General features: G+C 40.6%; 1 protein-coding gene across 5 annotated transcripts in view; it reads right to left on the bottom strand.

Annotated features, from left to right (window-relative positions):
- Positions 1-26732, bottom strand: part of AMPH (amphiphysin) — a 312840-nt gene that overhangs the window by 30229 nt on the left and 255879 nt on the right. For all 5 annotated transcript variants that reach the window (XM_073549970.1, XM_073549972.1, XM_073549971.1 and 2 more), the window contains exons 11-17: positions 21684-21812; positions 21236-21349; positions 18857-18880; positions 15325-15348; positions 10423-10455; positions 5664-5723; positions 3207-3326 (exon numbers count right to left, since the gene is read on the bottom strand). In XM_073549970.1, the coding sequence (XP_073406071.1) occupies positions 3207-3326; positions 5664-5723; positions 10423-10455; positions 15325-15348; positions 18857-18880; positions 21236-21349; positions 21684-21812 (504 nt within the window). The remainder of the gene's footprint in view (positions 1-3206; positions 3327-5663; positions 5724-10422; positions 10456-15324; positions 15349-18856; positions 18881-21235; positions 21350-21683; positions 21813-26732) is intronic.

The following is a 26732-nucleotide window of genomic DNA, read 5'->3' as shown; positions in this document are numbered from 1 at the left end:
CAGACCATGTTCCTGTATTATCAGACACAGCCATTACACAGAACACAGCAGGAGCACATTTATAAGATTGTCTATGCACAGGAACAGAAAGAAGCAAAAATGTGTTTGTAAGAAGACAGATTTCATTCCTCCTGCTCTGTGTTAGTTACTTGTCTCACACTGGTAACTCCCCCTTTTACGTACATTAAGCTCTGAAGACAGAATGCCTCCTTTCATTTCATTTCACTCTATGTGAGTGCCGACTTGTGAATCCTCACAGAGCACATATTGCACATTGTGAGGATTCTCCAGTTTCGGTGGCAGGAGTGAGTGCTCATGTGACCGCAAGTATATTTCTGGCTACATTCCGACTAGACGTGTCTGGCCTCGCTCAATACACTTTCACTGAGTGAGGCCATGCACATCTAGTCGGAACATGAATGCATGTATGCAAACTGCATACTTGCATTCATGCGCCCATTGAAAACACCGGAGAATCCTCACAGTGCTCACGATGTGAGGATTCACAAGTCTGCAGTCACATAGACTGAATGGAGACTTTCATCCTAAGGCTGTGCAACCCCTTTAAGAAACTAAGCAGTTTAGTCCAAACCAAATATTCTCACTATGTTTAATCACATGCTTTGAATGGATAGTTCAGGACCAGGACAAGCCCTGAAATGTACATTATTTACAAAACTAGATCTAGTTAGTGCTTGGTTTGTTTATCCACTAATTAACTTCTGCAGATAGCAATTATACCATCCATGTTGTTTTTATCATTAATCTTTTTTGACATGGGGCACAGTTTTGCAGACAAGCAGAAATATAATTATGTTGACTATACAACAGATGTGAATTGTCTGTTTTTTGAAGGGTGGAGGGGCTTCAGTGTATACAGGTTATTAGCTATTAAATTATCTATTTAAAGAAGCACTCCCACAAAACTCGCCTAAACCTGTGTAAATGTGTATGTGGTGTAGAGGAAGTACTGTAATATACAAAAATAACATGATCGCTGTCTTCCCTTCTATTTCGACTCTCTGGATCAAACCGGGGTTTATTTGTGTGCAGGAAGTCGTTTCTAGGGCTCGCTCACATGAGCGAATAAATCGGACGAGTGCAATCTGATAAAAATTCGGACTGCACAGGGACCAATGTTATTCAATGAAGAAGTGCAGATCTGCAATTTTTTTCTCATGACGATTTGGCAAGAGAAAACAATTGCAGCACGCTGCGAGTGAATCCTATGATCGGAATGCATTCATCCATGATGAAATTTTGCTCTCCATCTTTCCCGCACATGTGTTGCGATTCTCTCACACTAACATGACACTCGGATTGAATGGTGACAGAATGTGATCTGAGTGCCATTAGTATAATTGGCCCGATTCTCTTGCACGAGAGAATATTCGCTCATGTAACCCAGGCCTTACAATGTAATCCTATGTAAGTTTCCTCCTGGCTCTCTTTCTACCAGCCACACCTCCAGTGGAGATCTATGTTGTGGAGCCTCCTTGCAACCATGGCCTTTATTAAATAGTGGAAAATGGAAAAGTTGGTACTGATATTAAAGTTATCAGAGATTTCTTTCAATAACTTAAGCTATTTGAAAACCCTCACTATAGATGATCTCCCAGGTACTTGAATGGTAGAAGTCCAGGAGATCTGTCCAGCGATCCCGACAACGATATGACCTTGTCAGGATCGCTGGTGTGTCGCTACATGATCACTGGTGAGCTGCCAAACAGGCAGCTTCACCAGCAATCAGCACCAGCGACACGCGGGTAATAAGCGACGCACATCGCTTAGTTACCCGCTGTGTATGTTAGAAACCAGTGCGCTGGTGCAGGGAGCTGGTAACCAAGGTAAACATCGGGTTTCTAAGCGCGGCGCTTAGAAACCCGATGTTTACCTTGGTTACCAGCTCCCTGCACCCGCGGGCTGGTTTCTAATGTTTACATCGGGTTTCTAAGCGCCGCGAAACGCTTAGAAACCCGATGTTTACCTTGGTTACCAGGCTCCAGGTCGCTGATCGCTGGTCTCCCGCCTGCCACACGCAGCGATGCGTGCTCGCCAGCGGGAGACCAACGATCAAAAAAATGTCCAGGCCATTCGAGCACGATCAGTGATACCCGGCAGGGGGGCCGGTCACTGAGAAGTGTCACACACAGCGATCTCGCTGGTGACATCGCTGTTGCGTCACAAAACTTGTGACTCAGCAGCGATCTCGCTAGCGATCTCGCTGTGTGTGACGGGGGCTTTAGTCATCTAATAGCTGCTTTCTGAAGTCCTTGTAAAGCAGATTGCATTGTAATTATTTTATAGACAAAGTAAATGCTAATGTAGATGTGATCACATTAGTATTGGGAGATATAGACATACACTAGTGCACCTATGTTATATGCATAGGCAATCACTTAAACTCAGCAATATTTAAAGAGAGTAGCCTGCCATCTGTGTAGGTGATGTGTCTTACTTCTGTATCTTCATCATTTACTTTTAGGCTTCCAAACTGGCCATAAAAATGTTGATTGGGCCATATTCTCTACACACTGACTGCCAACAGAAATTACTGATCAAAGAAAAAGTGATTGGTCAAAATCATGACAACCCAAGTCTATAAGGCTCATCCCACAGACAATGAAAATCCTTATATTTTAATGGCCTGAGATTTTTTTCTGGTACCCTCCCCAACAGTGGAAACTAGAAAGCAGTTAATACATTGACAACACAGTCCTTGTGTTTCGTCAGCAACTTGCTCCTTTTATACAGTAGTGCTATCCATACGTCCTCGTTGCTCACTGATTGCCACAGGGACCAAAGAAAAGTCTGAAATTGGACACATATATTGAATACAAAGCCACCCTACAGTATGAATAGCAGGCACAAGTCTCACTATATAGTGTAAGGCACACCCATCGTATACAGCCACAGCCCACATATACAGTGAGTGGTGCACGTCTCCGCATTCTGCCATATATACAGATAGGCCACTATTCATCATGATATTTCTATTCCTCGGAACTAGTGATAGCCTCCCCGATGGGCCTGACAGCCATCTGAGCTGTTCACATTTTACGGTTCGTAACTGATTTCAAACACTACTGAAAAACCTTCAGAAAGAACCTTGAATTATAAATATGGTAACGCCATGGATGGATGACAGGGGTGGAATGAAATGGAATAGATGAGCTGATGCTTGGATGATACTTCTTCTGACTCACCATTTTCTTCTCGTCTAATTCATTTGGCTCATCAGCTTTAGTGTCCTCAGCAGGAACATCGGGCAGAGGCTGCACCGCCTCAGTCTTGGTCTCCACAGAAGCGGCTACATCTGAATCCACCTTATTTATCACAATATAAAATATTTACTAACTGAATTCAATGGTTTTATTATATTCCCTTCCATCTATGGGGCAAAATCCAAAATAAAATACAATCTGACAGCTGCGTAAACCTAAATCGGGCATCATCGTAAATGATGAGCAATCAAAAAAGTATAAGAGAACTGGATTTATATGGACAAGAGGTGCAACCACAGGACACGGTGTCCGTAATAAAAGGTTGTAACCTGAACGACACCACAGTGCGAGGGATGCGAGGGAAAATTTTACAGCCAAAGCCAAATTCACAAGTCAGTTTTTTTCCTTGTATGCAAAAAAGGAGCATTTTTCATCATCTGCTTGATGTGATTTTTCCATCATTTCTAAGTTCGTGTATTCGTTATTCCCATATGAAAAAAGATGTGATGGAGTTTTCTCAAGCTTCCCCTAACGTGCAGTTTGGCAGCACAATTTCACAGCAATTTATAAACATACGTCAAGGAAAGTAAATGATTTAGCATGAAAATAGTAGGGGACCGATTTAACATTTGAGATTTTTTATTATTTTTTTTTCCGCCAAATTTATCAAAATCACACATGTGGTTCATGAATTTTGTGTACAATGAAGAATGCTCTTCATTATTGTATTTTATCTTTTTAACGCCTCTTTACAGCAAAAAGTTGCACTTCCGCTACAATGTCATAAAATGTGTACAAAATTTCCCGACATACATAAAATCATTCCTTATCGTGAAAGAAGAGGCTTGAGTACACTTGTGCAAAAATAGAGAGTTTAAAAAAAAAACGCAATTGATGAATCAGCTGAACACCTCTGGAATCCCCAAACATAAAACAAGCAAACACATATAAAATAGACCTTAAAAGGGTACAAATTAAAAGAAGAAAGTGCAAATAATACACTAAAAATGCCACAAAAACAACAAATGCAATAGGGAATCGGGCCCTAAATCTGTAATATGTTCATGTGTTCTAGAAATATCACATTGTTTTACTTCTTAAAACACAGCATGCACATACACTACATACTGGACCTCACAAAAGACAACAACATTTAGGCTTCGTTCCCACAATGACGTTTTGTTGAGTTTTTGATGCTGCAGATTTTCTGCGCCCATTAAGTAACATAGCTTGCTTTTCTCCATAATACGCATCATAAAAAACTCACCATATACTCATCGTGGGAACGTAGCCTTAAAGGTGCAGTGTGAATAAAGTTTAACCATGTTACAATACAAAACAACTCTGGAGCTTTCAAAAGTTCCTTTTTTTTTGTTGTTTCAAACTATTTTCAAAATCACTTTCTTGATTGGGCATGAGTTCTTAATCTGACACACTGCAACAAATATAGATGTCATGATGATGACAGCAACAATCTTAAAAATTTGGATCATGATGCATCAAACAGTTTTCGGCCATAATTCTGGCACAAAACTGGTGGGAATGTCGCAACATTTGTGGGCAATTTGTAGATGAACAATCAAAAAGTGAAGTTAGTATTTTTACATCAGTCTTAGCCGGCTCCACACCCTTTTTAACAAGACAGCGTGTGCGCAGCATTTTCATAATATATACCACAAATGGGAGGTAAATTACAACAGAAATGTACTCCAGTTGTTGACTGGAGTACACTTCTTTTAGTGATGAAAGGCAGCGGAGAGATACGCCAAAATCATTAAGAGGCCAACGCCTGTTAAAGTGAATTTATCACCAGATTTCTGCTACCCCATCTGAGATCAGCTTGATGTAGGGACAGAGACCCTGATTCCAGACATGTATCAATTACTGGGACTGCATGCTGCAGTCTTGATTAAATTACTTTATTATCAGCTACAGATCTATCTATCAGTTCTCTCTGAATGCTGAGCTCTGCATAACCCTGCCCACACCACTGATTGACTGTTTTCTGTATACACAGCTCAGAGGCAGAAAGTTGCCAACCAGGAGTTGGGTTATACAGAGCTCATGAATATGGAACACTACGTGGCAGCAGGTATACTAGTCCTCTACTGATAATATCCTGCGGATAAAAGTGTTTTTATCAAAACTACAGCTAGCAGCCCAGTAAGTGACACATCACTGGAATCAGGGTCTATGCCCCTACATTGTACTGCGCAGATTACATGGCACAAATCTGAAGACAGATTCCTTTTAAAGAATTTGTTGCATCTTATTCCAGAACACTCTTCATCAAACTGACATACAAAACAGCAGTGTCGACAAATCAAAGCCAAAGTTTATTTTAGAAAGTTGCAAACATTTTAGATAAAAAAAAAAACGATTGATGACTTTCCCTACATAACTGTATTTTTTTTTTTTAAGAGAAACCAATCTACTTACTGTCCCTTCACCAGCACTTTGCTCCGATTGCATTTCAAAAAGGGAAGTGGGTGCATCAGGCTAGAAAGACACAAATCCACAATGGGTTAATTCTTGATTGAATCATTTCTTAACTGACAAGCAGATCGGTTTTAGGGCACACTTCAAAGTTAGAATAAATTTAAATACACACAAATTCGTTGACATGTATTTAAAATAATGTATGTGCAGTTATTGCTGCGATGCTCTATAGGTTTTTTTCCGCAGAGTAAACAGAGTTTAGAAATTTTCATAAGACAACATGCTGGTTCTGGTAGCAGTGAAGTGTAAGTTATTCCAAGTGCATCTCGTAGAGAGGGAGTCCCTTACAAAATATTGAGGATTTGACAAATTATTAAGTTTGTTGCCTATTTATGTCAGTGCCATTGCATGGGAAACGTGACGCTGCGCAGCTACCACCAACAGACTGACAGGTAAGGCTAGTTTCACATTAGCGTTTACGGCCGCAGAGTCGGGCTGCGCACGGCGCTGCTAAGCCCCGCCCCTGCCGCGCCTCCGCCGGTAGCTCCGCCTACGGACGCATGACGCTGCATGCGTCCTGCGTCCCCTATCTTTAGCACTGGGGATGCAGGCCGTGCGCGGTATGCGTTTGGCGGAGCATGCGTCCTTTTGACGCTGCGCCGAGCGCACCAAATTGCAACCTGTTGCGTTTGGCGCTGGTCGGCGCAGCGTCAAAAGGACGCATGCGCCGCCAAACGCATACTGCGCACGGCCTGCGTCCCCAGTGCTAAAGATAGGGGATGCAGGACGCATGCAGCGTCATGCGTCCGTAGGCGGAGCTACTGGCGGAGGCGCGGCAGGGGGCGGGGCTTAGCGGCGGCCGTGCGCAGCCCGACGCTGCGGCTGTAAATGCTAATGTGAAACTAGCCTAAGTCAGCAGCCAGACCCACAGAGAACAGATTGCCTCCTTCACAGATGGGATTCTAACGATTTTCTTCTGTTTCAGATTTTGAAAAACGTCGGGTAGGAGAAAAGAATATGCTTTCACTTCTTTGTAGGGGTTCCTGGTGGAAAGCACTCCAAACTAGGCTCAGTCCAATGAAAAGACTGCAAAAGGCTTCAGTAAAAAACTCTCCAAAAATGAATGAAAAATTATTCAAAACTGCTTCAGTCACAAAAACTTCTCCAAACTCCTCATCAGGTATGTGCAGTTTTTTTGTTTGTTTTTTTTCCATTTTTTTCAGGCAAGTGCACTGTGACACTCAAATGAAAAAGTGCTTTCTAAATGCTCCAAAGAATGAGAATATGAACAGTAAGCCATTTTTACATAGAAATGAAAAATGAATGTTGGTATAAGTGTAATGTGTAGGTGCACATTCACACTGTGGATCAGTCACAAAGACAGCCTAGAATAAAAGCAATGAATAGAGACACTGCAGTAAGGAAATAAATGGCAGTAATACATGGAAATAACACAGGGTACATTTCAAATAAAAAAAAAGTGTAGAAGCCATCCCATCGTGAAAAGGTGTACAATATCTGGATGGACCCTATCTCTAGCTCACCTCGCTATGTGTCCGCGGACCTCAGAATAGACGGGGTAGGGAAGGACCTGATTGTGTCTTATACCTGCCGTGCACTGGATGCACAGCTCAAAGGAGCTGGACACACAAAGCACAAAGGACTACACCAAACCCGGAAATGTTTTTCCATGTATTACCACTATTTATTCACTCAATGCAAGCTATCTAGTCCTTGCTTCTATTCTAGGTTCTATTTGTCTGTTATTGGCCACAGTGTGGATTTACACTTATACCAGCAGATGAGCTGACCCACGCTTTCAATTTTGCATTAGTCTTTTGTACATTTAGGTATGTGCCCCCTATCCTTTGGGCTGTGCATCTTCTCAGGTCCTTCTTTGCCCATTTTTTGAGGCCTGCTGCCACATAGTGAGGTGAGTTACTAGAGTTAGGGACCTTGTTGCAGTGGGATGGCTTTTACGCTTTTTTGATAAAAAAAAAATGTCAACCAAGTACCCTATGTTATTTTCATGTACCGTATTACTATTATTTATTTACTGCAGAGTATCTATTAATTGTTTTTATTCTAGGCTACATAGAAATGAATGTTTATTCCTTTGAGCATTTACTAAGGGGTTTCCCACACAAGTTTCGGAGTGGACCCAACTAAAAAAAAAACATCATGTGCACATACCCTGCAAGGAGTTTTTAGAGAATTTTTTCCTTTCCTGAAGCAGTTTTGATGAATTTTTCAATAGTTTTTGGAGGGTTTTGGTTACTGAGTTCTGAGCCTTTTTGATTGGACGGTGCTTTATATAGAGCTTTTTCCACCAGGAGCCCCTTCAAAGAAGTAACGTGCATTTTGCTTTCTCCTACCAGACGTTTTTCAAAACCTGAGATGGAAGAAAAAAGATCAAAAGACTAAAAGACTGAACATATGCATTTCTGTGTAATCACTACTTGTTCCCATATTCAGTTTCTTGGATGTCTTTTAACCGCTTCAGGTTTCCAAAGGAAGGTGCCAAGCAGGTAAGCTTACCATTTATATGGCATTTCTAGTCTGAAGATGCTCTATACTTTACAAATCAATGTGATGGCTCACAAGAAATCTTGAAGATGACCGGGCACTTTTAAGAGCGATTTTGTTAGAAAAACTTTAGTGGTTTCTTCATTGTTGAAAGGAGTTTAAAAGGATGTCTGTAAAAAGACTGCTAAAAAGTGCTGAAAAACGCTAGGTGTAAAAGTACTCCAAAAACAAAGCGTTACAAAAAAATAGGAAAAAAAAAACCACCAGTATTTCCTGAAGCATCTTCCTCTTGAATAACTCAATGGGTTCACTTGCCCGGAAAAATGCCGCGTGCATATTCCCAAAGAAGGAGCATTTCCTTCAGTATATTTCCTTTAGAAAACGTGTTACTTTTGACTGCTTCGAAAAACGTCTGTGGACACACTCCATCAGCCTTCCCGATATTCAGGGAATAGTAACAGATTACAAGAGTGTTAATGGGGGCTTGTAGCCTTGACATTGAAACCCTTACTGACAGATGATGCACAGTTACATCAGATGCCAGCTTCCAGAATATGATGCGGGCTCAGAAACTGAGCATGCCACTTTGGCAGCAGATGATGATTGTGCTATTTAGCGATCATCTGCCTCTAACAGCCGATGGGTTTGCTGTAACAGCCAGACCCTGTGACTGTCATAACGGTATTCCTGTAAAAGTCAGACGATGGAAACGTGATTTTAGTACAAACAAATGCCATAAAACATGTTTTAAAAAAATATGAAAAAAAAAATATATAATAGTTGAACTAACCCCTCGCTTCAAAATTAAGAAGAAAATACACATGTGGTATCACTACATTTGTAAAAGTCCAATCTCTAAAAAATATAAAATTAATTAACCCAATCAATAAAAGGTGTGACAAGACAAAGATCAAAGTACCACAAGCATGTTTTTTAGGGCAGCCGCAACAGTGAAAGAAAATGCAATAAGAGGTGATAAAACACTCTATCTGCCCAAAAGAGGTATCAATAAACTGTTAGATCAGGGTACAAAAACAAGCCCGCACACAGCAACTTCAGAACTCAGAAATAGAAAATGACGACAAAAAATAATATTTTTTTCTTACTAATTTCAGAATTTTTTTTCACCACTTTAAAAACACATAAACTATGCATGTTTGGTATCACCATAACTATACTGACCTGGAAAATCATATTTCCAGGTCATTTTTACTGCATAATTAATACTGGGAGAGAAAAAAAACCTATTGCTGAATGACTTTTTTTTTGCTATTTCGCCACACCTTAATTTGTTTTCCACTTTCCAGTACATCACAATATAAAATGGATGGAGACATTCAAAATTACAGCTTGCCCCACAAAAAACAAGCCCTGACACAGCTATGTCAATGGAAGAACCACAACATTATGGCTCTTGGAAGAAAGTGAGAAAATAATGAAAATGCAAAAATCGCCATGTCGGGAAGGAGTAAACATTGTTATCTAGAGAATGGAGACCGTAGCTGACATGGAATGTACATTAGGTTGCAGCATTGGTAGCAAGAACCAGGCTTAAGCTACTTTTACACTACCGCATTATTTGCGGGCCGTATCGCCCATTGTTTGTGGTCTGCCACAATAACGGACCGGATCGCTGTTTTTTTTTCCAATACTATGGAAATAGTATTGGAAAAAAAAAACGACGTTCTCAAAACCGGAAGTGACGGTGCTTTTGATTCACAATTGGGGCCGTGTCCGTATGTTGTATAAAAGATTGAGCAAGCTCGATATTTTAACACCACCGCAAAAACGGCCCTCACGGCTGTACGGCGCACCGTGGAATTTTTGCGGGCCAATTTTGCGGCCCCATAGAAATCTATTGGGCCCGCAAAAACACGGTAAATGTAAAAGCAGCCTTAAAATCCTAGCAAACATAATGCTAAAAACTAATCAATGAGAACAAATAGACTCTGGCTTAGGATGAATTAGTCATTATAATAATTTTAAATACAATATAAAAATTCTTAATAAAATAGTCGTTTTGGTAAAAGAAAGTTGTTGTGATGAGGTGGATGTTTTTCCCGTAATCTACGGATCGGTTTACACTGTTGCTACAGTGAGTGATGAAATTTTTTAATATTTAATTTCATTTATAACCCTTGGAGCTCAAGTCCTCTATTTCCATACTAACGAACAGTAGCCTGTGGTGATTAAGGATATTTATTCTATTTTTTTTTATTATCTTCAAACCTACCTGTGTCAGTCCATTAAAAGCACTGGTGGATGCCTAAAAGAAATGAGAAGGCAAAACATTAACATGTGACGATAAGGTACCAGCTCTGGGGACAAACTGTAATGATAACTAACAGATCCAAAATGTACTACTCAACAATATTTTCCTACAAGGAATTGCAATGATTTGTATATTGTTCCTATTTTCTATTGACCTAATATGCAATTTTTTATAAACTTTATGTGAACACTGTATTTGTTATCAGGGCTGGTAGGAAATATACTATATTTTGGTAAATGATTACGGTTTTATTAGTATATGCTATTGTTAAGCTCCTTTCATAACCCTTAACCCATTAAAGATTAAACAAATTTGGACCTTGGAGACAATGCAAATGTTTTCATTTTTTTCTTTTTATCTCTGTATTTAATATTGCTTTTGAAGTAGCCATATGATGTGCTGAAAACTTTTATTTTTGGGGGTGGTGTGTGGGGACTAGTATGGAAAAAATACATCAATTTTTCACATTTTAATGGTTTTTTAACATTTTCTTATTTATATTGTTCACCAACAGTAAAACGTTAACTTTCCACTACTGCTCAACAATACTGTGGTGATACCGGATTTTATTTGTTTTTTCGTTTTCCTACTCTTTGTGCAATAAAATCCTTGCAAAAAAGATCATTTGCTTTTGCATTACTATATTGTGAGAGATTTTTTATTTTTCCATTAACGGAGCTGTGAGACATCTTGTTTTTTTTGCGGATGAGCCGATGCTTTCGTTGGCATCATTTTGAAGTACGATGTATTTATATAACTTTTTTACATTTTTTGAGAGGCACATGAATGAAAACTGTGATTCTAGTAGTTTTTTTAATTTTTCATTTCTATAGCTGAGTCATTTTTTACACAATATTATTATTATTATTATTATTTATTTATATAGCACCATTGATTCCATGTACAATATGAAACAACTGCATTTGTTTTATTTTACTTTTTAAATTTTATTTATATATTTTTTCAACATTTATTAAACTTTTACCTTTTGTTTTAGTCCCGCTAGGGACTCAAACTTAGGCCAGTTTCATACGTCCAGATAATTCCGGTACCGGAAAAACTGGTACCGAAGCAATCCGTGTCAGTGTGTCCGTGTGAATATGTAGGCCATCCGTGTACTATCCGTATGTCTGTGTGTACCATCCGTGTGTCCGTGTATTGAAAAAATTGGTTTCAATGTTAACCCTATGACTTCTAAAAACGCACATGGATGGCACACGGACGCCATCCGTGTGCGGTACGTGTTTACACGGACCCATTGACTTGTATGGGTCCGTGTGATCTGTGCTGTTGCACAAAAAAGGACATGTCAGCGTATTTTGCACACGGACACACGGTCCATGAAAACACGCTGACATCTGCATAGACACGTTCATTAGAATGTGTCTACGTGTGTCAGTGTCTCCGGTATGTGAGAAAACTGTCACTACACGTACCAGAGACACTGACGTGTGAAACTGGCCTTAAAGAGGTTCTCCATTGTGTGGACAACCCCTTCTTAAGTGCCAGAGTCACCCGATTTAAATGAGATAATCGTACACTTCCCTCCCACACTGGCGACAGCCTTCACTATTTTGACAAAGCAGACTCCACTGAGCAGCAGCCGGTCAGTGACCGATGATTTGCTGTAGCGTTTACGTAACACAACAATGTTCCGATATCGTAGAATGGCGCCAGTGAAGGAGGTGAGTATGAGCTTTTCTCATTTTACTCGGGGGACTTGGGCATTTAAGAAGGGGTTGTTAAAGCAATGGAGAAAACCTTTAAATGAGCTTGATCGCTCATATAATAAAATTACATACTTTGCACTGTAATATGCCTGTCAGTCATTCTATTAGACCCAACCTCTGATTGGGTTGCACGTGGGTAGTCAAAGGTTTTAAGGGGTTAAACTATGGGAATCGGTGTTCACACTGATCCCTACAATTTCAGCAGGAGCATAGCTATATATGACAGTCAGGCTCTGGCATATGGTCGTTCCAGTACACTGGCCATACTCACCCGATCAGCATGGCCTATAAATTCGTCATGTAATGTAGACTGGCAAATACATGTATATACATCGTGTTTTATTAATTTACAACCTGATAGGGGTTAAGGTCTCATATACACAACCTTCCAGGTGCATGGAGCCCTATGGGACGCACCATAGGTCTGCAGGACCGACCCTATCACACTCTGTGAAGCAGTGAATTTTTCCTGGAAGGCATGGATGGATCTCAATATGGTCAAGTAAATGAAGCCTTTATTTGTGGTTTGAATTTCAAAGGGGCATTCCTATCCTGAACATTTATGAAGTGTTTAATGTAGTTGTAGTTAGAGTTTGATCTACGAGTCATACGCTTAGGTCCGAGAGCCGGCAGCAGTGCCAAGGTATTGAGACGTGCGACTCGTGCGAGTTTCTCGCAAGTGTGACCCCCCTTAAAAATGTGTACTGACATTATAATTTCCTAACCAAACATACAGTATATTCTCTATATTCAATATTATTAAAAAGGTTTTTTTTTCGTTGTTACCTAATCTAAGAGCTACATCATGTAGAGACAGCAACCTTGATCCTAGCAATGTGTCACTTACTGGTCTGCTCACTGTAATTTTAAATAAAATAATTTTTTATTAGCAGAAGATTATCACTCGAAGACAACTTGTTTGCAGCACCGGAAAGAGCTGAAGACTTTGGCTGGTGAGTATAACACCTGGGTTAGGGAACTTAAATTGGTGGCACCACTCTCGCTCTGTATTAAAAGAAAACGCTGGAGTGGTGCTATAATCCAAACTGCAGCAGCCAGTAAAGTAAACTTTTTATCTCTGGAATCAGGGTCTCTACCCCTACATTATGCTGATATGGTAGAAAAAACCTGGTGATAGATTCCCTTTAATAGCACGTAGATTACTATATGAATAAAATATAATTTAGTACTAATTTCCATTTTGCGCTTTTTTTTCTAGAAAAGGATGAACTAATGGAAGGGACATAAAGCACAAGGTCCAATATCTATCTATACTAGTCTACACATGGGAAGAACAGAGATACCTCTTCTTTCTCATGGTCTACATCCTGGTAGAGAGAACCATATTTGCGGTTAGCTAGTTCATCTTCTGACAAATCTGAGATGTTGGCTTCAGATTCTCTTAGGTTAGATGAACATTCAAGACTAGGAATTGTGAGTTTTCTTCTGCATGACATGGGTTGAGTATTGTCCTCTTCCTTTCTTATTTCAGTGGGATTATAGCAGCCATCGTTTCCAGACAAGCTTGATTGTGCTTCGTGGTCATTGGATAAACATGAGTTATCACAGTTTCCTTCAATGGTTTGAAAATACCAAAATGAATTAAACTCTGCCGAATTTTGCTCAGGCCCCCAGAATTCATGTGATTGGCTATCAGTTCCATAGGAATCACCCCATGATTCTGTTGTACAGGTTGGCTCCCAATTAGTTGGCCATATCTGGTCTCTGTTTATATCAGTAGTAATACAATCAGACCGGGAAATATTAATTCCACCTCTGATTAACTGACTTCCGTCTTGGAATACATCAGGGTGGTTCACGTTAGGAAGTACAAGATCAGTGCTTTGGGCATCTCTGGTGTCACCACATTCTTGTGTTAATCTGCTACTGTTTCCGGTAGGGTCAATAACATTTTGATCATTATTGGAGCTGTCCTTGGCATCATTAATAGTCTCCATTACAAATTCATTGGCGTTACTCCATGTATCCATACCTCCATGAGACAACCCATCTCTTTCATTATCATTATCCAAAATATCTGCATCAATGTTATGTTCTAAACTGGTGTCAGACATATGTCTAATTTGCTCATCATAGTCTTCTTCGTGGATTTTGTTTGTGTCCAAAATGCATTCAGAATTGAAATCCTCTTCATTGTATTCTTGAATGTGTGTGTTAGTTGGTAACCCCTCTTCTTCTCGATACTGACTATCTTCAAAAACACTATCATCTCCCCCACTTATAATTATTACTTCTTGACTTGAAACTCCCTCCATAAACTGACCATCCTCATTTGACTCGAACTGTTCTTCCAAGGAGGTGGCATCAAAAATGTCATCATCATTTGACTTTTCCTGCCTATTTGAGAAATCCTTATCCCCAAGGACCAAAGTACCCTCAGCTACATCGCTCTGCGAAATGTTTAAATCCTCGGTTGACCCACAAGTTGGCGTTCCGGCTATAACAAGGTTACATAATGACAGACTTTTTGATGAGTCAGGCTTCATGCAGACAGACAAGTAAAAGGGAGGAAAAAAAGATAAGAACAATTATGGAAATGATGAAAGAAACATATATGTAGTAATGAACACAATGTAACATGAACTGGTAAGTACACTAAACTAAACTCAAGTGACGTTTCACCTTAAAATCACTTTAAAGAAAAACAAATGAATTTCTTGTAGTCATTTGCCAAATATAATTGGAGCTTTACTTTGTTTTCGAAATTTGTCAAATAAGGCTGCTGTCAAACTGGAGAGGATTGAACTTTATACGTAGTGATTTGACCAATATAACTATAGGTAAAACTACAGGAATTTTGTGACTACTCTGCAGATTTGTCAGTTTATGGCAATATGACAATAGATGGAAAACTGGCAGCTGGAAAACAAAGTCTGCGACTGGTGACCCATCTGGAGGAGAATCTGAGAGAATTACACATTTCCATTAACTGTTTCTGATATTATAAGAATGGTCCTGTTATTAAGAACAGTAACTACAATAACTTTTTCTTAAAAGATTGGTATTCTTGGAATGCCTTTAATATATTCTTTAACGCAACTCTAAGGTAAAACTTCAGATTCTTCTTAAAGAGTTTAGTACATGATGCCGGACAATTAAGAAATATACTTACTGGCTGCACCAATTCATTGTTTGACTATGAAAGGAAAATAAATAATTTTTTTATAGTTAATCAATATTCAAAGTTATATATTGCTATATCGCTTCACTACACTACATTAAAGGACTACTCCTACGTTTTAAGTCATCTCCCATCCATTGCATAGGAGATAGCGCCCTGATTTCTGGGTGTCTTTTTGCTGGAATCCCTGCAGATCCTAAGAACTGGGCCTATGTGCATGGAGTTGTGGTTAATCAAGCGCACTGTCACTTTTTAGAGCGCCCATTCTCAGGATCAGTGGGGGATAAAGCTTTAGAATACCACTTTAATAAAGAAAATGAATGTAGACTGTACAGCCAAATAAGAAAACTCAAAATATACAGACTGTAAACTTAAAAATGTGACCATGCGCTTTGTGTCCTCTAATGTATGGGCTTCTCTGGATGGAATAAGTGAAGATCTACAATCTGAAGATTAGTCTGCTAAATATGCAGACTATTTGACTAACAATTATTATTATTATTTATTTATACAGCACCATTAGTTCCATGGTGCTGTACATGACAATGAGCATATCGCTATAAGAAAACACTTATTATAAATCCACAAACATTAGTAACTGCAGACACGTTTCTGACAAGTATCGTTCTTCTTTGCATATATACATAAACTGGTCCCAGTTTTGTTATTTAAAAAATAAGAAGCCAAGGGTTTGGGGATACGGTTTTGGCAACAAGTAGGCGGCAAAATTAGCAAATCCTCTATAATGTGTAGAAACTAATGAGCAAGTGGAGGTTCCAGGATAACAAAACTGGTGTTAATAAATATATCGTACTTTTCAGACCATAAGACACACTTTTTTCCCAAAAATTTTTTGGGGGAAATGGGGGTGTATCTTATGGTCGGAATATACTTACAAATACTGTACCGACGGTCCCGGTCCGACTCTGCAGGGCGATGCAGCCTCCCTTCCGAGGCAGGTGCGTCGGTGGTTCTCCTCTGTGGAGGGTGGCGGAGGTGCTCCTCCGTGGGGCGACGGCAGTGGTGGTGTCCTGTGGGGCAGCGGGGCTCCACTGACATTTCGTGAAAGCCCGAAGGGCCCCTCACATCCAGTGCTGTGACGCGGTGGCCTCCGGGAAAATGGCCACCACTCGGCAATGAGATCTGAATCTGAGCATGCGCCGCCCCCGGCGGCCATTTTACCGGAGGCCACTGCATCGCAGCACTGGATCTGGGGGGCCTCCGGGCTTTCACAAAATGCTGGCGGAGCCCCGTCGCCCCACAGAGGAGCACCACCACCGCCATATCTGGCGCAAAACGCCGGCGCAGCACCACCGCACCACAGAGCAGCACTACCACAGAGCACCACCACAGAGCACCAGCCTGGGATGGGATTTCCCAGAGGCCACCACACCAGCCTGAACCACGAAACAACCCCTGTGACCACTCCACCTGTGCCGATCCCCCCTGATAAGCTGAATTCGGACAGTAAAACGCACCTTAATTGACACATTATATTTTTTCCCTATTTTCCTTTCCTGAAAATTTGGTGTGCGTGTTATGGTACGGTGAATTTTATAATCCGAAAAATACAGTAATATATTGAATAGTCAGATTAAATAATATTTTCAAACTAATAAAGTTATTTTTTTTTGTCCCTGGGTCCGGAGATAGTTGAGCGCTGTACTCGGCTGGTCTTTGGCACTCCCATATGAATGACTGGAGAAGCAGAACGTATGATCAACCTCTGCGCCACTCACACGGGCCGCTTCACTTTGTATACGGCTGTCATCTTGTTCATATGTAGCAGCTGAATCTATTATGCTGATCACTGCATTTTCATAACTAACTTTAATAAAAAGCTGTATGTACAAAAATACTAGGCACTCAAAAATGAAGAAGCCGTATATTCTTTATTTAGCATCCAGACAAAAATAGACTCATATCGTATGAACGTTTTTGGCCCAACAACGGACCTTCATCAGAAAGGTTTTTTTGGTTTCTTTTGGTAGAAAACTGCAAAAGATACAGATAGATTCCTCCTGCGGGCACTAAGCGCTGTATCTGTTTGCAGAGCCTGCACTCCTAGCGCTGTTAACCTATTCCTGTAGCCCTGCTTTATCCAGTCACATTAATCAGACATTCATAGAATCATAGAATCGTAGAGTTGGAAGGGACCTCCTGGGCCATCTGGTCCAACCCCCTGCTCAAAGCAGGATTCGCTAAATCATCCCAGTCAGATGTCTGTCCAGCCTCTGTTTGAAGACTTCCATTGAAGAAGTACTCACCACTTCTCGTGGCAGCCTGTTCCACTCATTGATCACTCTAACTGTCAAAAAGTTTTTTCTAATATCTAATCTGTGTCTCCTCCCATTCAGTTTCATCCCATTGCTTCTAGCCTTTCCTTGTGCAAATGAGAATAAAGATGATCCTTCTACAATGTGACAGCCCTTTAGATATTTGTAGACAGCTATTAAGTCTCCTCTAAGTCTTCTCTTTTGCAAACTAAACAATCCCAAATCCTGCAACCTTTCCTCATAAGACAGGGTTTGCAGACCGGTCACCATTCTGGTCGCTCGTTTCTGAACTTGCTCCAGTTTGTTGATGTCTTTTTTAAAATGTGGTGCCCAAAACTGGACACAGTATTCCAGATGAGGTCTGACTAAAGAGGAGTAGAGGGAAATAATGACTTCACGTGATCTAGACTGTATGCTTCTGTTAATACATCCTAGAATTGCATTTGCCTTTTTTGCTGCTGCATCACACTGTTGACTCATATTCAGTCTGTGATCTATTAGTATACCCAAGTCTTTTTCACATGTGCTGTTGCTTAGCCCTATTCCTCCCATTCTGTATATGCTGTTTTCATTTTTATTGCCCAGATGTAGTACTTTGCATTTTTCCCTGTTAAAAACCATTCTGTTAGTTGCTGCCCACTGCTCCAGTTTATTTATATCTTTTTGAATTCTCTCTCTCTTCTCTAGTATTAGCTATCCCTCCTAGCTTTGTGTCATCTGCCCCTCCTAGCTTTGTGTCATCTGCAAATTTAATCAGTTTACCCTCAACTCCTTCATCTAAATCGCTGATAAAGATGTTGAACAATACAGGGCCCAGGACAGAGCCCTATGGTACCCCACTTGAGAAAGACTCCAACCAGATAGACTCGTGCTCCAGCCTCTATATAATACCAGCAGCATAGACTTTGCTACCACCTAAGGATATCTATTACCCTATCTGTATCTTTTGCAGTTTTCTACCAAAAGAAACCAAAAAACCTTTCTGATGAAGGTCATTGTTGGACCGAAAACGTTCATACGATGTAAGTCTATTTTTGTCTGGATGCTAAATAAAGAATATACTGCTTCTTCATTTTTGAGTGCCAAGTATTTTTGTACATACTTATGGGTTGGAAACCTTACTTGAGCACCGAACAACCTTCCTTTTTCTCTGGAGTGCCGTGTTCTTTTGCCTATTTAATAAAAAGCTGTTTTTATCTACAAAGGAAATTATATAAAGTACTCTTGTAAATTAAAAGTCCTCTTACCGTCCAGAGATCCCAAGGCAACGTCTAAAAATGTAAATCACAAATAAATTAGGTACAACCATACTGATGCAAAACAAGAAAGCACATTTATAAGTGGCTTCATCTTGACGTGGCAATGGCACTGGACTAAATGTCTGTTTCATATTTATTTCATTAAAGGGGTTCTTCATTACTGGACAGCCCAAACTTAACCAATTCAGGTCCACATAGAATACAAAAATAATGTGTACTTACTTCATGCTGCTGCGTTGTGTCAGCGATGTCGGTGCTGCTGCTCCTGGCAGCTGATATGACATTATGTCACGTGACGGCTGCAGCCAATCAGTGGCTGGCAGCTAAGCAGCTGTAGCCTTTTCTCTAGATACTGGTGAGCTGCCGCTGATCAGCGGCAGCTGATTGGCTGCACCAGTCATGTAACACAACAATGCCACGTCATCTCCCGGGAAATACAAACCAGACATTCACTTCGGGAGGTGAGTATACATTGTTTTTTATATTACATGGGGAACTGAATTCATTCTGCTGGGACTGTTCACTAGTGGAACACTTCTTTAAGGTCATAGTTTAAAATAATATTGAGATCACGGTGTTTAGACGTCTTTTACTACTCACATCCTGAGACAACAGAACCCAGGTTTGTTAGATGTACTGCATATCCTTTGTATCTCTAGCAAGACAGCATTAATGATTGGACATACCCCAATTATCTCTCTAATGGTTATGAAAAGGCATGGTACAACTTCTATACATCTGGAAGACCGATGACATCCTTTATGCCTTTTTTATTTTTTAATTTATGTCATTGAAAAAAAATCTTGCAATTTCATTGATATCTTTGATTTTCTTTTATATTGTTTTATTAGGGACCACTATCCTAACAGCGATAAAAAATACAAGGCTTTCCATTAAATAAAATGCACAAAGTAAACACTAATACCAGCAGTAAAGGTTACCAAACTTATCTTGGAGAATATGCTAATTCTGCTTCAGTCTGTGCTTTTCTCAGGAAATGACAGCTATTAGCTGGAGAACTGAAGAAGACTGATCTGATAATTTACAGGTAACATTTTGTCTAGACGTATAATTTACACAATTTCATCATGTCCCTTTTGCCGTCAAAAATACGTATGTTCAATATATCCACGATAAGAAAAATGCAACCATCGAGCATTACTAAGAGAGACTGAACCTATAATCAAACTGTCAAACATTCAAGAAGCTTTAAATGTCAAGATATATTCTGTGCTTGACTTTTAATCCTGTGAACGGCACAAAACACTGACTAGTATTTTTTTCAATTTTCAGCAAATAACACACTTATGCAATTGAAAAATGTTCTGAACATATCAAAGGGACTGAGTATAGGGATCATAAACCTTCCATGACGCAGAAAATACTTCAAACATAAAGACTTGATCATGTGGCTAACAGTGAGGGTATGTTTCCACATGGAGTATTCTGAGCATCTTGGACACAGCGGACAGCCACCCTGCCCAAAGCGCTGCCGGCTTTTGTACGCGTGGCGAATCACCGCATCCTATACATAGAACAGTGCTATTTATCTTGTGGAGACTGAGCGTCTCCGCAAGATAAATAGACATGCTGCGGTCGAGAAAGACGCGCCGCATGTGTGTATACACTGGTCTGCCACCTGCGTCTTTGTAAGCATAGTGGAGATGGGATTTCATAAAATCCCATCCACTATGCTGTAACATCTGGCCGTTGTGGATTGGATGCTGCAGCTGTACACAGCGTCCAATCCGCAGCAAATACGCCACGTGGAAACATATCCTGATACACCCCAAAGTACAATAATATTTCATGTATTAATTTTAGACAAGTCATTTGTACATAAATTATCAGAGAATATAGATGTCAAAGGATGGGGGGGGTTTTCTGGGGTTGCCCCTTTATTAGCCAGAGCGGAGAGTCACTGAATATCAAATACTGTCAGTACAGGCTCATGTATTAATATATACACTTCAAAAACGGAATAGTCCTTATGTGACACTACATTTTCCCTGCAGCAGTTGTAAGAAAGAACCTCTAGAAAATCAACCTAAAATGAATTACAGATAGATAGATAGATAGATTGATTAATAGGAGACAGATGGATAGATAGATAATAGAAAGATGATAGATTGATAGATGGATAGCTAGATAGATAGATAGATAGATAGATAGAAGACAGATGGATAGATAGATGGATAGATAATGGATAGATTGATAGGTAGATAGATGGATGGATGGATGGATAGATAGATAGGTGACAGATGGATAGATAGATAATAGATAGATTGATAGATAGATAAATAGGAGATGGATAGACAGACAGACTGATTGACTTGTGAATATAACCAGAAATATAGTGACTCGTACCTGGGACATCGGTGAATGAGACTGTGCTATTCCTGCTGATGCAGCTTCTGGTTTGAAAGGATCAAAGTCCAAATCTAGTAAAGATTCAACTTTCTTTTCCTCTGCCATTTCATTCTATAAGAAACAAAATAATTAAGATTAATCTCAGGTATCCACTTAACCATCTGCCCTACAAACTGCCTGCGTGCGCTGCTGCAATAATCTGAGAGGGAAAGCTCATTAGCAGGACCCAGTCTCAGGCCATTGTTAAGCCCTTCCTTGGAATTCTTACAATAAGTACGATACGCAGCAGAAAACGTAATAGCAATCTGTCACCATATTCTCAAAAAAAAGGGCACTTAAAAAACAGGCACATCAATATTCCTAAAATGCTATTATCGGTAATCCAGAGAATATTCGGAATACACACTTCTCCAAAAACCAGATGTTTAGGCAGCATTTCCCCTACCTGTGAAGGGGTTGTCACATTGATCTCAGGGACAAAATTGTCTTCAAAGAAGCTGATGATAGTTTCTTGTGGAAGTTCTTTTGATGGAGTGAGTTTAGGTAGCGGTGGGACAGGCGGACCTTTTCTCAGCTAAGAGTAGAATCAAAATGTGATTATTAGTAATAGGTTTATAATCACTAAACAATCTACACTTTGGTGCGCTAATGGAAGTTTTACATGTACACAATGAGGTTGGAGACCTCTACTAGACGGATATCTTATTTTACCCATTATGATAATTCTAGCTCCGTACTCCAACAACACAGATCTAGCACTTTGTGGGTTCCCAACTACATTCAATGTAAGTGAGAAAATCAGTGTGTACACTACGCTGACCAGAAAAGCAGCAGTAAGGATGTAGACAGTGCGAGAGGACCCATACAATCTACTAATGAAAGTCCTGAAAGGTAGGTTTCCATAAAAGACTACAATTAATATTAAAAGCTTGTTTAACTGTAAAAAAATAAATAAAAAGGGTTGTCTAGGATTAAAAAAAAATAAAATAAAATGAGCTTAAATAAATAAAGGCATTGAAATAACAAAACCAATAAAATGATTACTTATTCAATCCCTTGTCTCTTGAGCACAGCAGCTCCGGTCCTCCACCATGCAGCAATGACACTAAGTATATGAACGCTGCAACCAATCACTGGCCTCAGTGGTCTTGTGTTGTACATACCTAAGTCACCAGGGACAGTGATTATCTGCAGCGTTCATGTGAATAATAATGTGGTGTTCAACAGTAATTTGATATGATCACACATTAGGTGAATAGAGCTAAAATGTGTTTTTTTTTACTAGTCCAACTTTATGTCTACAACATTACAGCAAAAGAAAATTATTATTTAAGCTGACCAGGCTTACAGCCTTCTCCTGGTGTCAATTCAGTCTTAGCCTGAACAAATAACGATGTACAATACAAAATAATATTGTGGTACCGTGTTAGCCAGAAAAATAGATGTAAATACTTATGTCCCCCAAAATAAAAGAAATCGAGAAAAGTATTCAAGGTGTGATACCTTTATTGGCTAACCAGTGAAATTATATTTGCAAGCTTTCAGGGCTCAGAAGGCCCCTTCATCAGGCTTGATTACAAGTGAATTACGTAATTCACTTTGATTTTTCTCAATTTTTTTTTTGGGGGGACATAAGTATTTACATCTTGAACAAATAAGTAATCTGATCTGAGACTTAAGCCCCCTGTCACACACAGCCAGATTGCTGCTGAGTCACAAGTTTTGTGACGCAACAGCGATCTCACCAGCAATCTCGCTGTGTGTGACAGGTATCAGTGACCGGCCCCCCCACCGGGTATCGCTGATCATTCTGGAAAGCCCTGGACATTTTTGCATCGCTGCGTGTGGCAGGCGGAAGAACAGCGATGAGCGAGCTGGAGCTGGGGTTTCTAAGCGCCGCGCGGCGATTAGAAACCCGCTGTGTACCTTAGATACCAGCGTGCTGGGAGCTGGTATCCAAGGTAAACAGCGGGCTTCTAAGCGCCGTATGGCGCTTAGAAACCCGCTGTTTACCTTGGATACCAGCACGCTGGTATCTAAGGTACACAGCGGGTAACTAAGGGATGTGCGCGCTTGTTACCCGCGTCGTCGCTGTCCTGATCGCTGCTGAAATCTGCCTGTTTGGCAGCTCACCAGCGATCATGTAGCGACACACCAGCGATCCTGACAAGGTCATATCGTTGTCGGGATCGCTTGTGCGTCGCTATGTGTGACTGGGGCCTTACTGAAATGACAAACTGCCTGACAACTGAGTGTCCTACATGTTACATTGAAGCAGCGCGCCCCTAACAAGCCATCTGTACTATGAGACTTATCTGATTAAAAGGAGGCTGGCACCGTGGTTATAGCAAGAATTAATGAATGGCATATGTGTGACTGTGTGCCAGAAACCCACCAAATATTACCTACTTTCATAGCTAGATTGTGAAAAGAAGACATGTCCTTCAAGTTCAACCGAGAAATGAGGAGGAGATGTAGGGGGGTGCTGCACTGTGGAGAGAACAAGTACTTTGAATTGGATCCTATAATGAATGGGCAGCCAATGTAAGGACTGGCGAAGAGTGGACGTGTCTGAGTAGCGATTAGCCAGATGGATGACCCTGGCTGCTGCATTAAGTATGGACTGGATAGGGGATAGTCGAGTAACGGGGAGGCCAATTAATAGAGTGTTGCAGTAGTTCAGGTGGGAGTGGATCAATGCTACAGTGAGGGTTTTTGTTGTTTCCATGGTGAGAAAAGGGCGGATTCTAGAGATGTTCTTTAGGTGTAAGCGGCAAGAGCGGGCAAGAGATTGTATATGGGATGTGAAGGAGAGACTGGTGTCAAACATAACACCCAGACAGCACGCCTGCTGCCGGGGTGTTATTACGGTGCCACCCACTGAGAAGGAAATGTCAGATTTAGGGAGATTAGTAGACGGCGGGAGCAGAAGAAGTTCAGTTTTGGAGAGGTTACTTTTCAGATAGAGAGTGGACATGATGTTGGAGACTGCGGACAGATAGTCACTGGCGTTCTGTAGTACAGCGGGGGTAAGGTCTGTCCAACTGGGGCCGTGTAGAGAGAGAAGCGAAGGGGGCCAAGGACTGAGCCCTGAGGTACCCCGACAGAGAGAAGAAGAGGCGATGACGTGGAGCCATAGAATAAAACACTGAAGGAGCGGTCAGAAAAATAGGAAGAGAACCAGGAAAGAGCGGTGTCCTTAATGCCTAGTGACTGGAGCCTAGAGAGTAGGAGATGGTGGTCAACAGTGTCGAAAACTGCAGATAGGTCGAGATGAATGAGCAGAGAGTGGTCACTGTTACGTTTTGCTGTCAGAAGGTCATTGGTCACTTTGATGAGTGTAGTTTCCGGCGAATGTAGGAGGCGGAAGCCGGACTGTGAAGGGTCTAGAAGGGAGTGAGCGGAGAGGTAACGGGTAAGGCGGGAGTAAACTAGGCGCTCCAATAGACCATCTTACTCATTAGATGTTTATGAAGGACTTTGCAACTGCCATACTTCTATCAATTATTCCTGTATATAGATAATTATTTGACAATCAATGTTAAGGGGAACCTGTCAGGTCCCCCGTGCCCCCAGAAACACCACCAAGTATTCCTAAAGTCCATTTATGACATGTAAATGAGAGCTATGACTGGCTGAGGGGGTGATAGTTTTCCCAGACTAGTTGGCCCACTTAGCATGTTATCACACCCCTGTGGGAGTGCTAACATAACTTACAAATGCTGGTGTCATCGGTAGAGCTATACTTACCTCGCGCATGTGTGCAGCTTCCTCCCCTTTCATGACTCATCCTCTGAAGCCAGGTGTACACGTTTCGGCTTCAGAGAGGCGCACTGCGCTGATGAAACACTGATGACAAACTGATGGTAAACACGGCTGTCACACTGACTGAAAACACCGGTACCAGCTTTACTGTACATGAAAATGTTTTATATAGACATGTGAAGGAGACCTTAAGGCGCTCTTATCAATATCACCATTCGGTGGCTTCTCTTTTAGTAAACAATGGGCAGCCACAGACTGGTGACATTTCTAAATAACACCTCTTATCAAATATGCTGATAAGTTTCCCGAATTTAAAAAAATAAAGGGATTTATTTTTCTAGCAATATATCTCCGTAGACCCCCTCACTGTGGAAGGGCGAGATCTCGCGTATTAACATGAGATATTAAGCTCTGAACTGTAACAGTAACATCACTAATGCTGTTACCGTTCGGCAACCACTAGTAAAATATGTGACAGTGCTGATTTAGCTCAAATAGTGAGATCTCACGTTAACATGCGAGATCTAAGACTATCACAGTGAGTTGGGGACAGGAGAGTTGCAATCATGATCACATAGCCGGAAGTTCAGACCCAATTTTATCATCATTATTGATTAAAAAAAATGTTATTTAGAAAAATCACCAGTTTGTGACTGAAAATTGTTTCCACAACCGGAAGGCAAAATTAAAAAATAACAAAAACGTTTTATTCTACTTTGCAGCCACAATTACACAGTGTGTCCACAGTTCAACATTAAAAATTTGGTGGAGGGTCCGTTTTAATCATTTTTTATTAGTGTGACAACCGGAAAAAAGCAATACAGGTATTTAGATTTTTTTTTCCTAGACTGAACTTTTACAAACTTGATAAAAAATGTGTTTGTTTTTTACAGTTTTTATTTCTATTGAGAAAAGCCGAGTGTTTCAAATCTTTAGATATTTTTTTAAATTTTCTTTATTTTTTAGCTTCCCCAGGGAACTTGAACATGGAATCATCCTATAGCTTAGGCCTCTTTCACACATCAGTTTTTTGCCTTCAGGCGCGATCCGGCTTTTTTTTGTAAAACCGGATCCGGCAAAATGCAATGCCGGATCCAGTTTTTCCCCATTGACTTGCATTAGCGCCGGATCGTGCCGGATGGCATTGCGTTTCATCCGTTTTTTGCCGGATCCGGCAACTTGTCTCATTCCGGCGTCTGGAAAAAACGGCTACTGTAACGTTTTTTGTCTCCGGCGAAAAAGCCGGAAGCGCCGGATCCAGAAAATGACGGATCCAGCCACCGGATCCGGTTTTTTTAAGTCTGCGCATGCTCAGATCCAATTGGCCAGCCTCCAGGAACAGAGACGGATCCAGCAAAAAAACGGATCCGTTTCTACAGTTCTCCAAAATTTATGCCGGATCCGTTTTTTCTAAAAATAGCCGGATCCTGCCTGACGGCAAAAAACTGATGTGTGAAAGTAGCCTTACACTATAGACTGAAGTAACCTGCTATTATATAGGGAAATTGTGTCAGTTGCTAAGCTTCATTGGAGGACTAAAAAAAGCAGTGACGGAAGCCTTCAGCAGCCCGTCTGCCATGGTAATGCTTTGGTTCCCTGTAATTGTGTAGCAGGTAGGGTCAATGAAAGCCAGTGTTCATGTGCACCAGAGACCATTCAATTTAAATGCCACTGTCAGAGATTGACAGTGGCATTACTTGATTAACATCAGTGGATAGAGCTCAGCTCC

Source organism: Dendrobates tinctorius, unplaced genomic scaffold, assembly GCF_039654945.1.
Source record: "Dendrobates tinctorius isolate UK_male_01 unplaced genomic scaffold, ASM3965494v1 ptg000162l, whole genome shotgun sequence".
Lineage (NCBI taxonomy): Eukaryota > Metazoa > Chordata > Amphibia > Anura > Dendrobatidae > Dendrobates > Dendrobates tinctorius.
The sequence above is the reverse complement of the archived record's forward strand: the minus strand, read 5'-3'. Positions and strand labels throughout refer to the sequence as shown.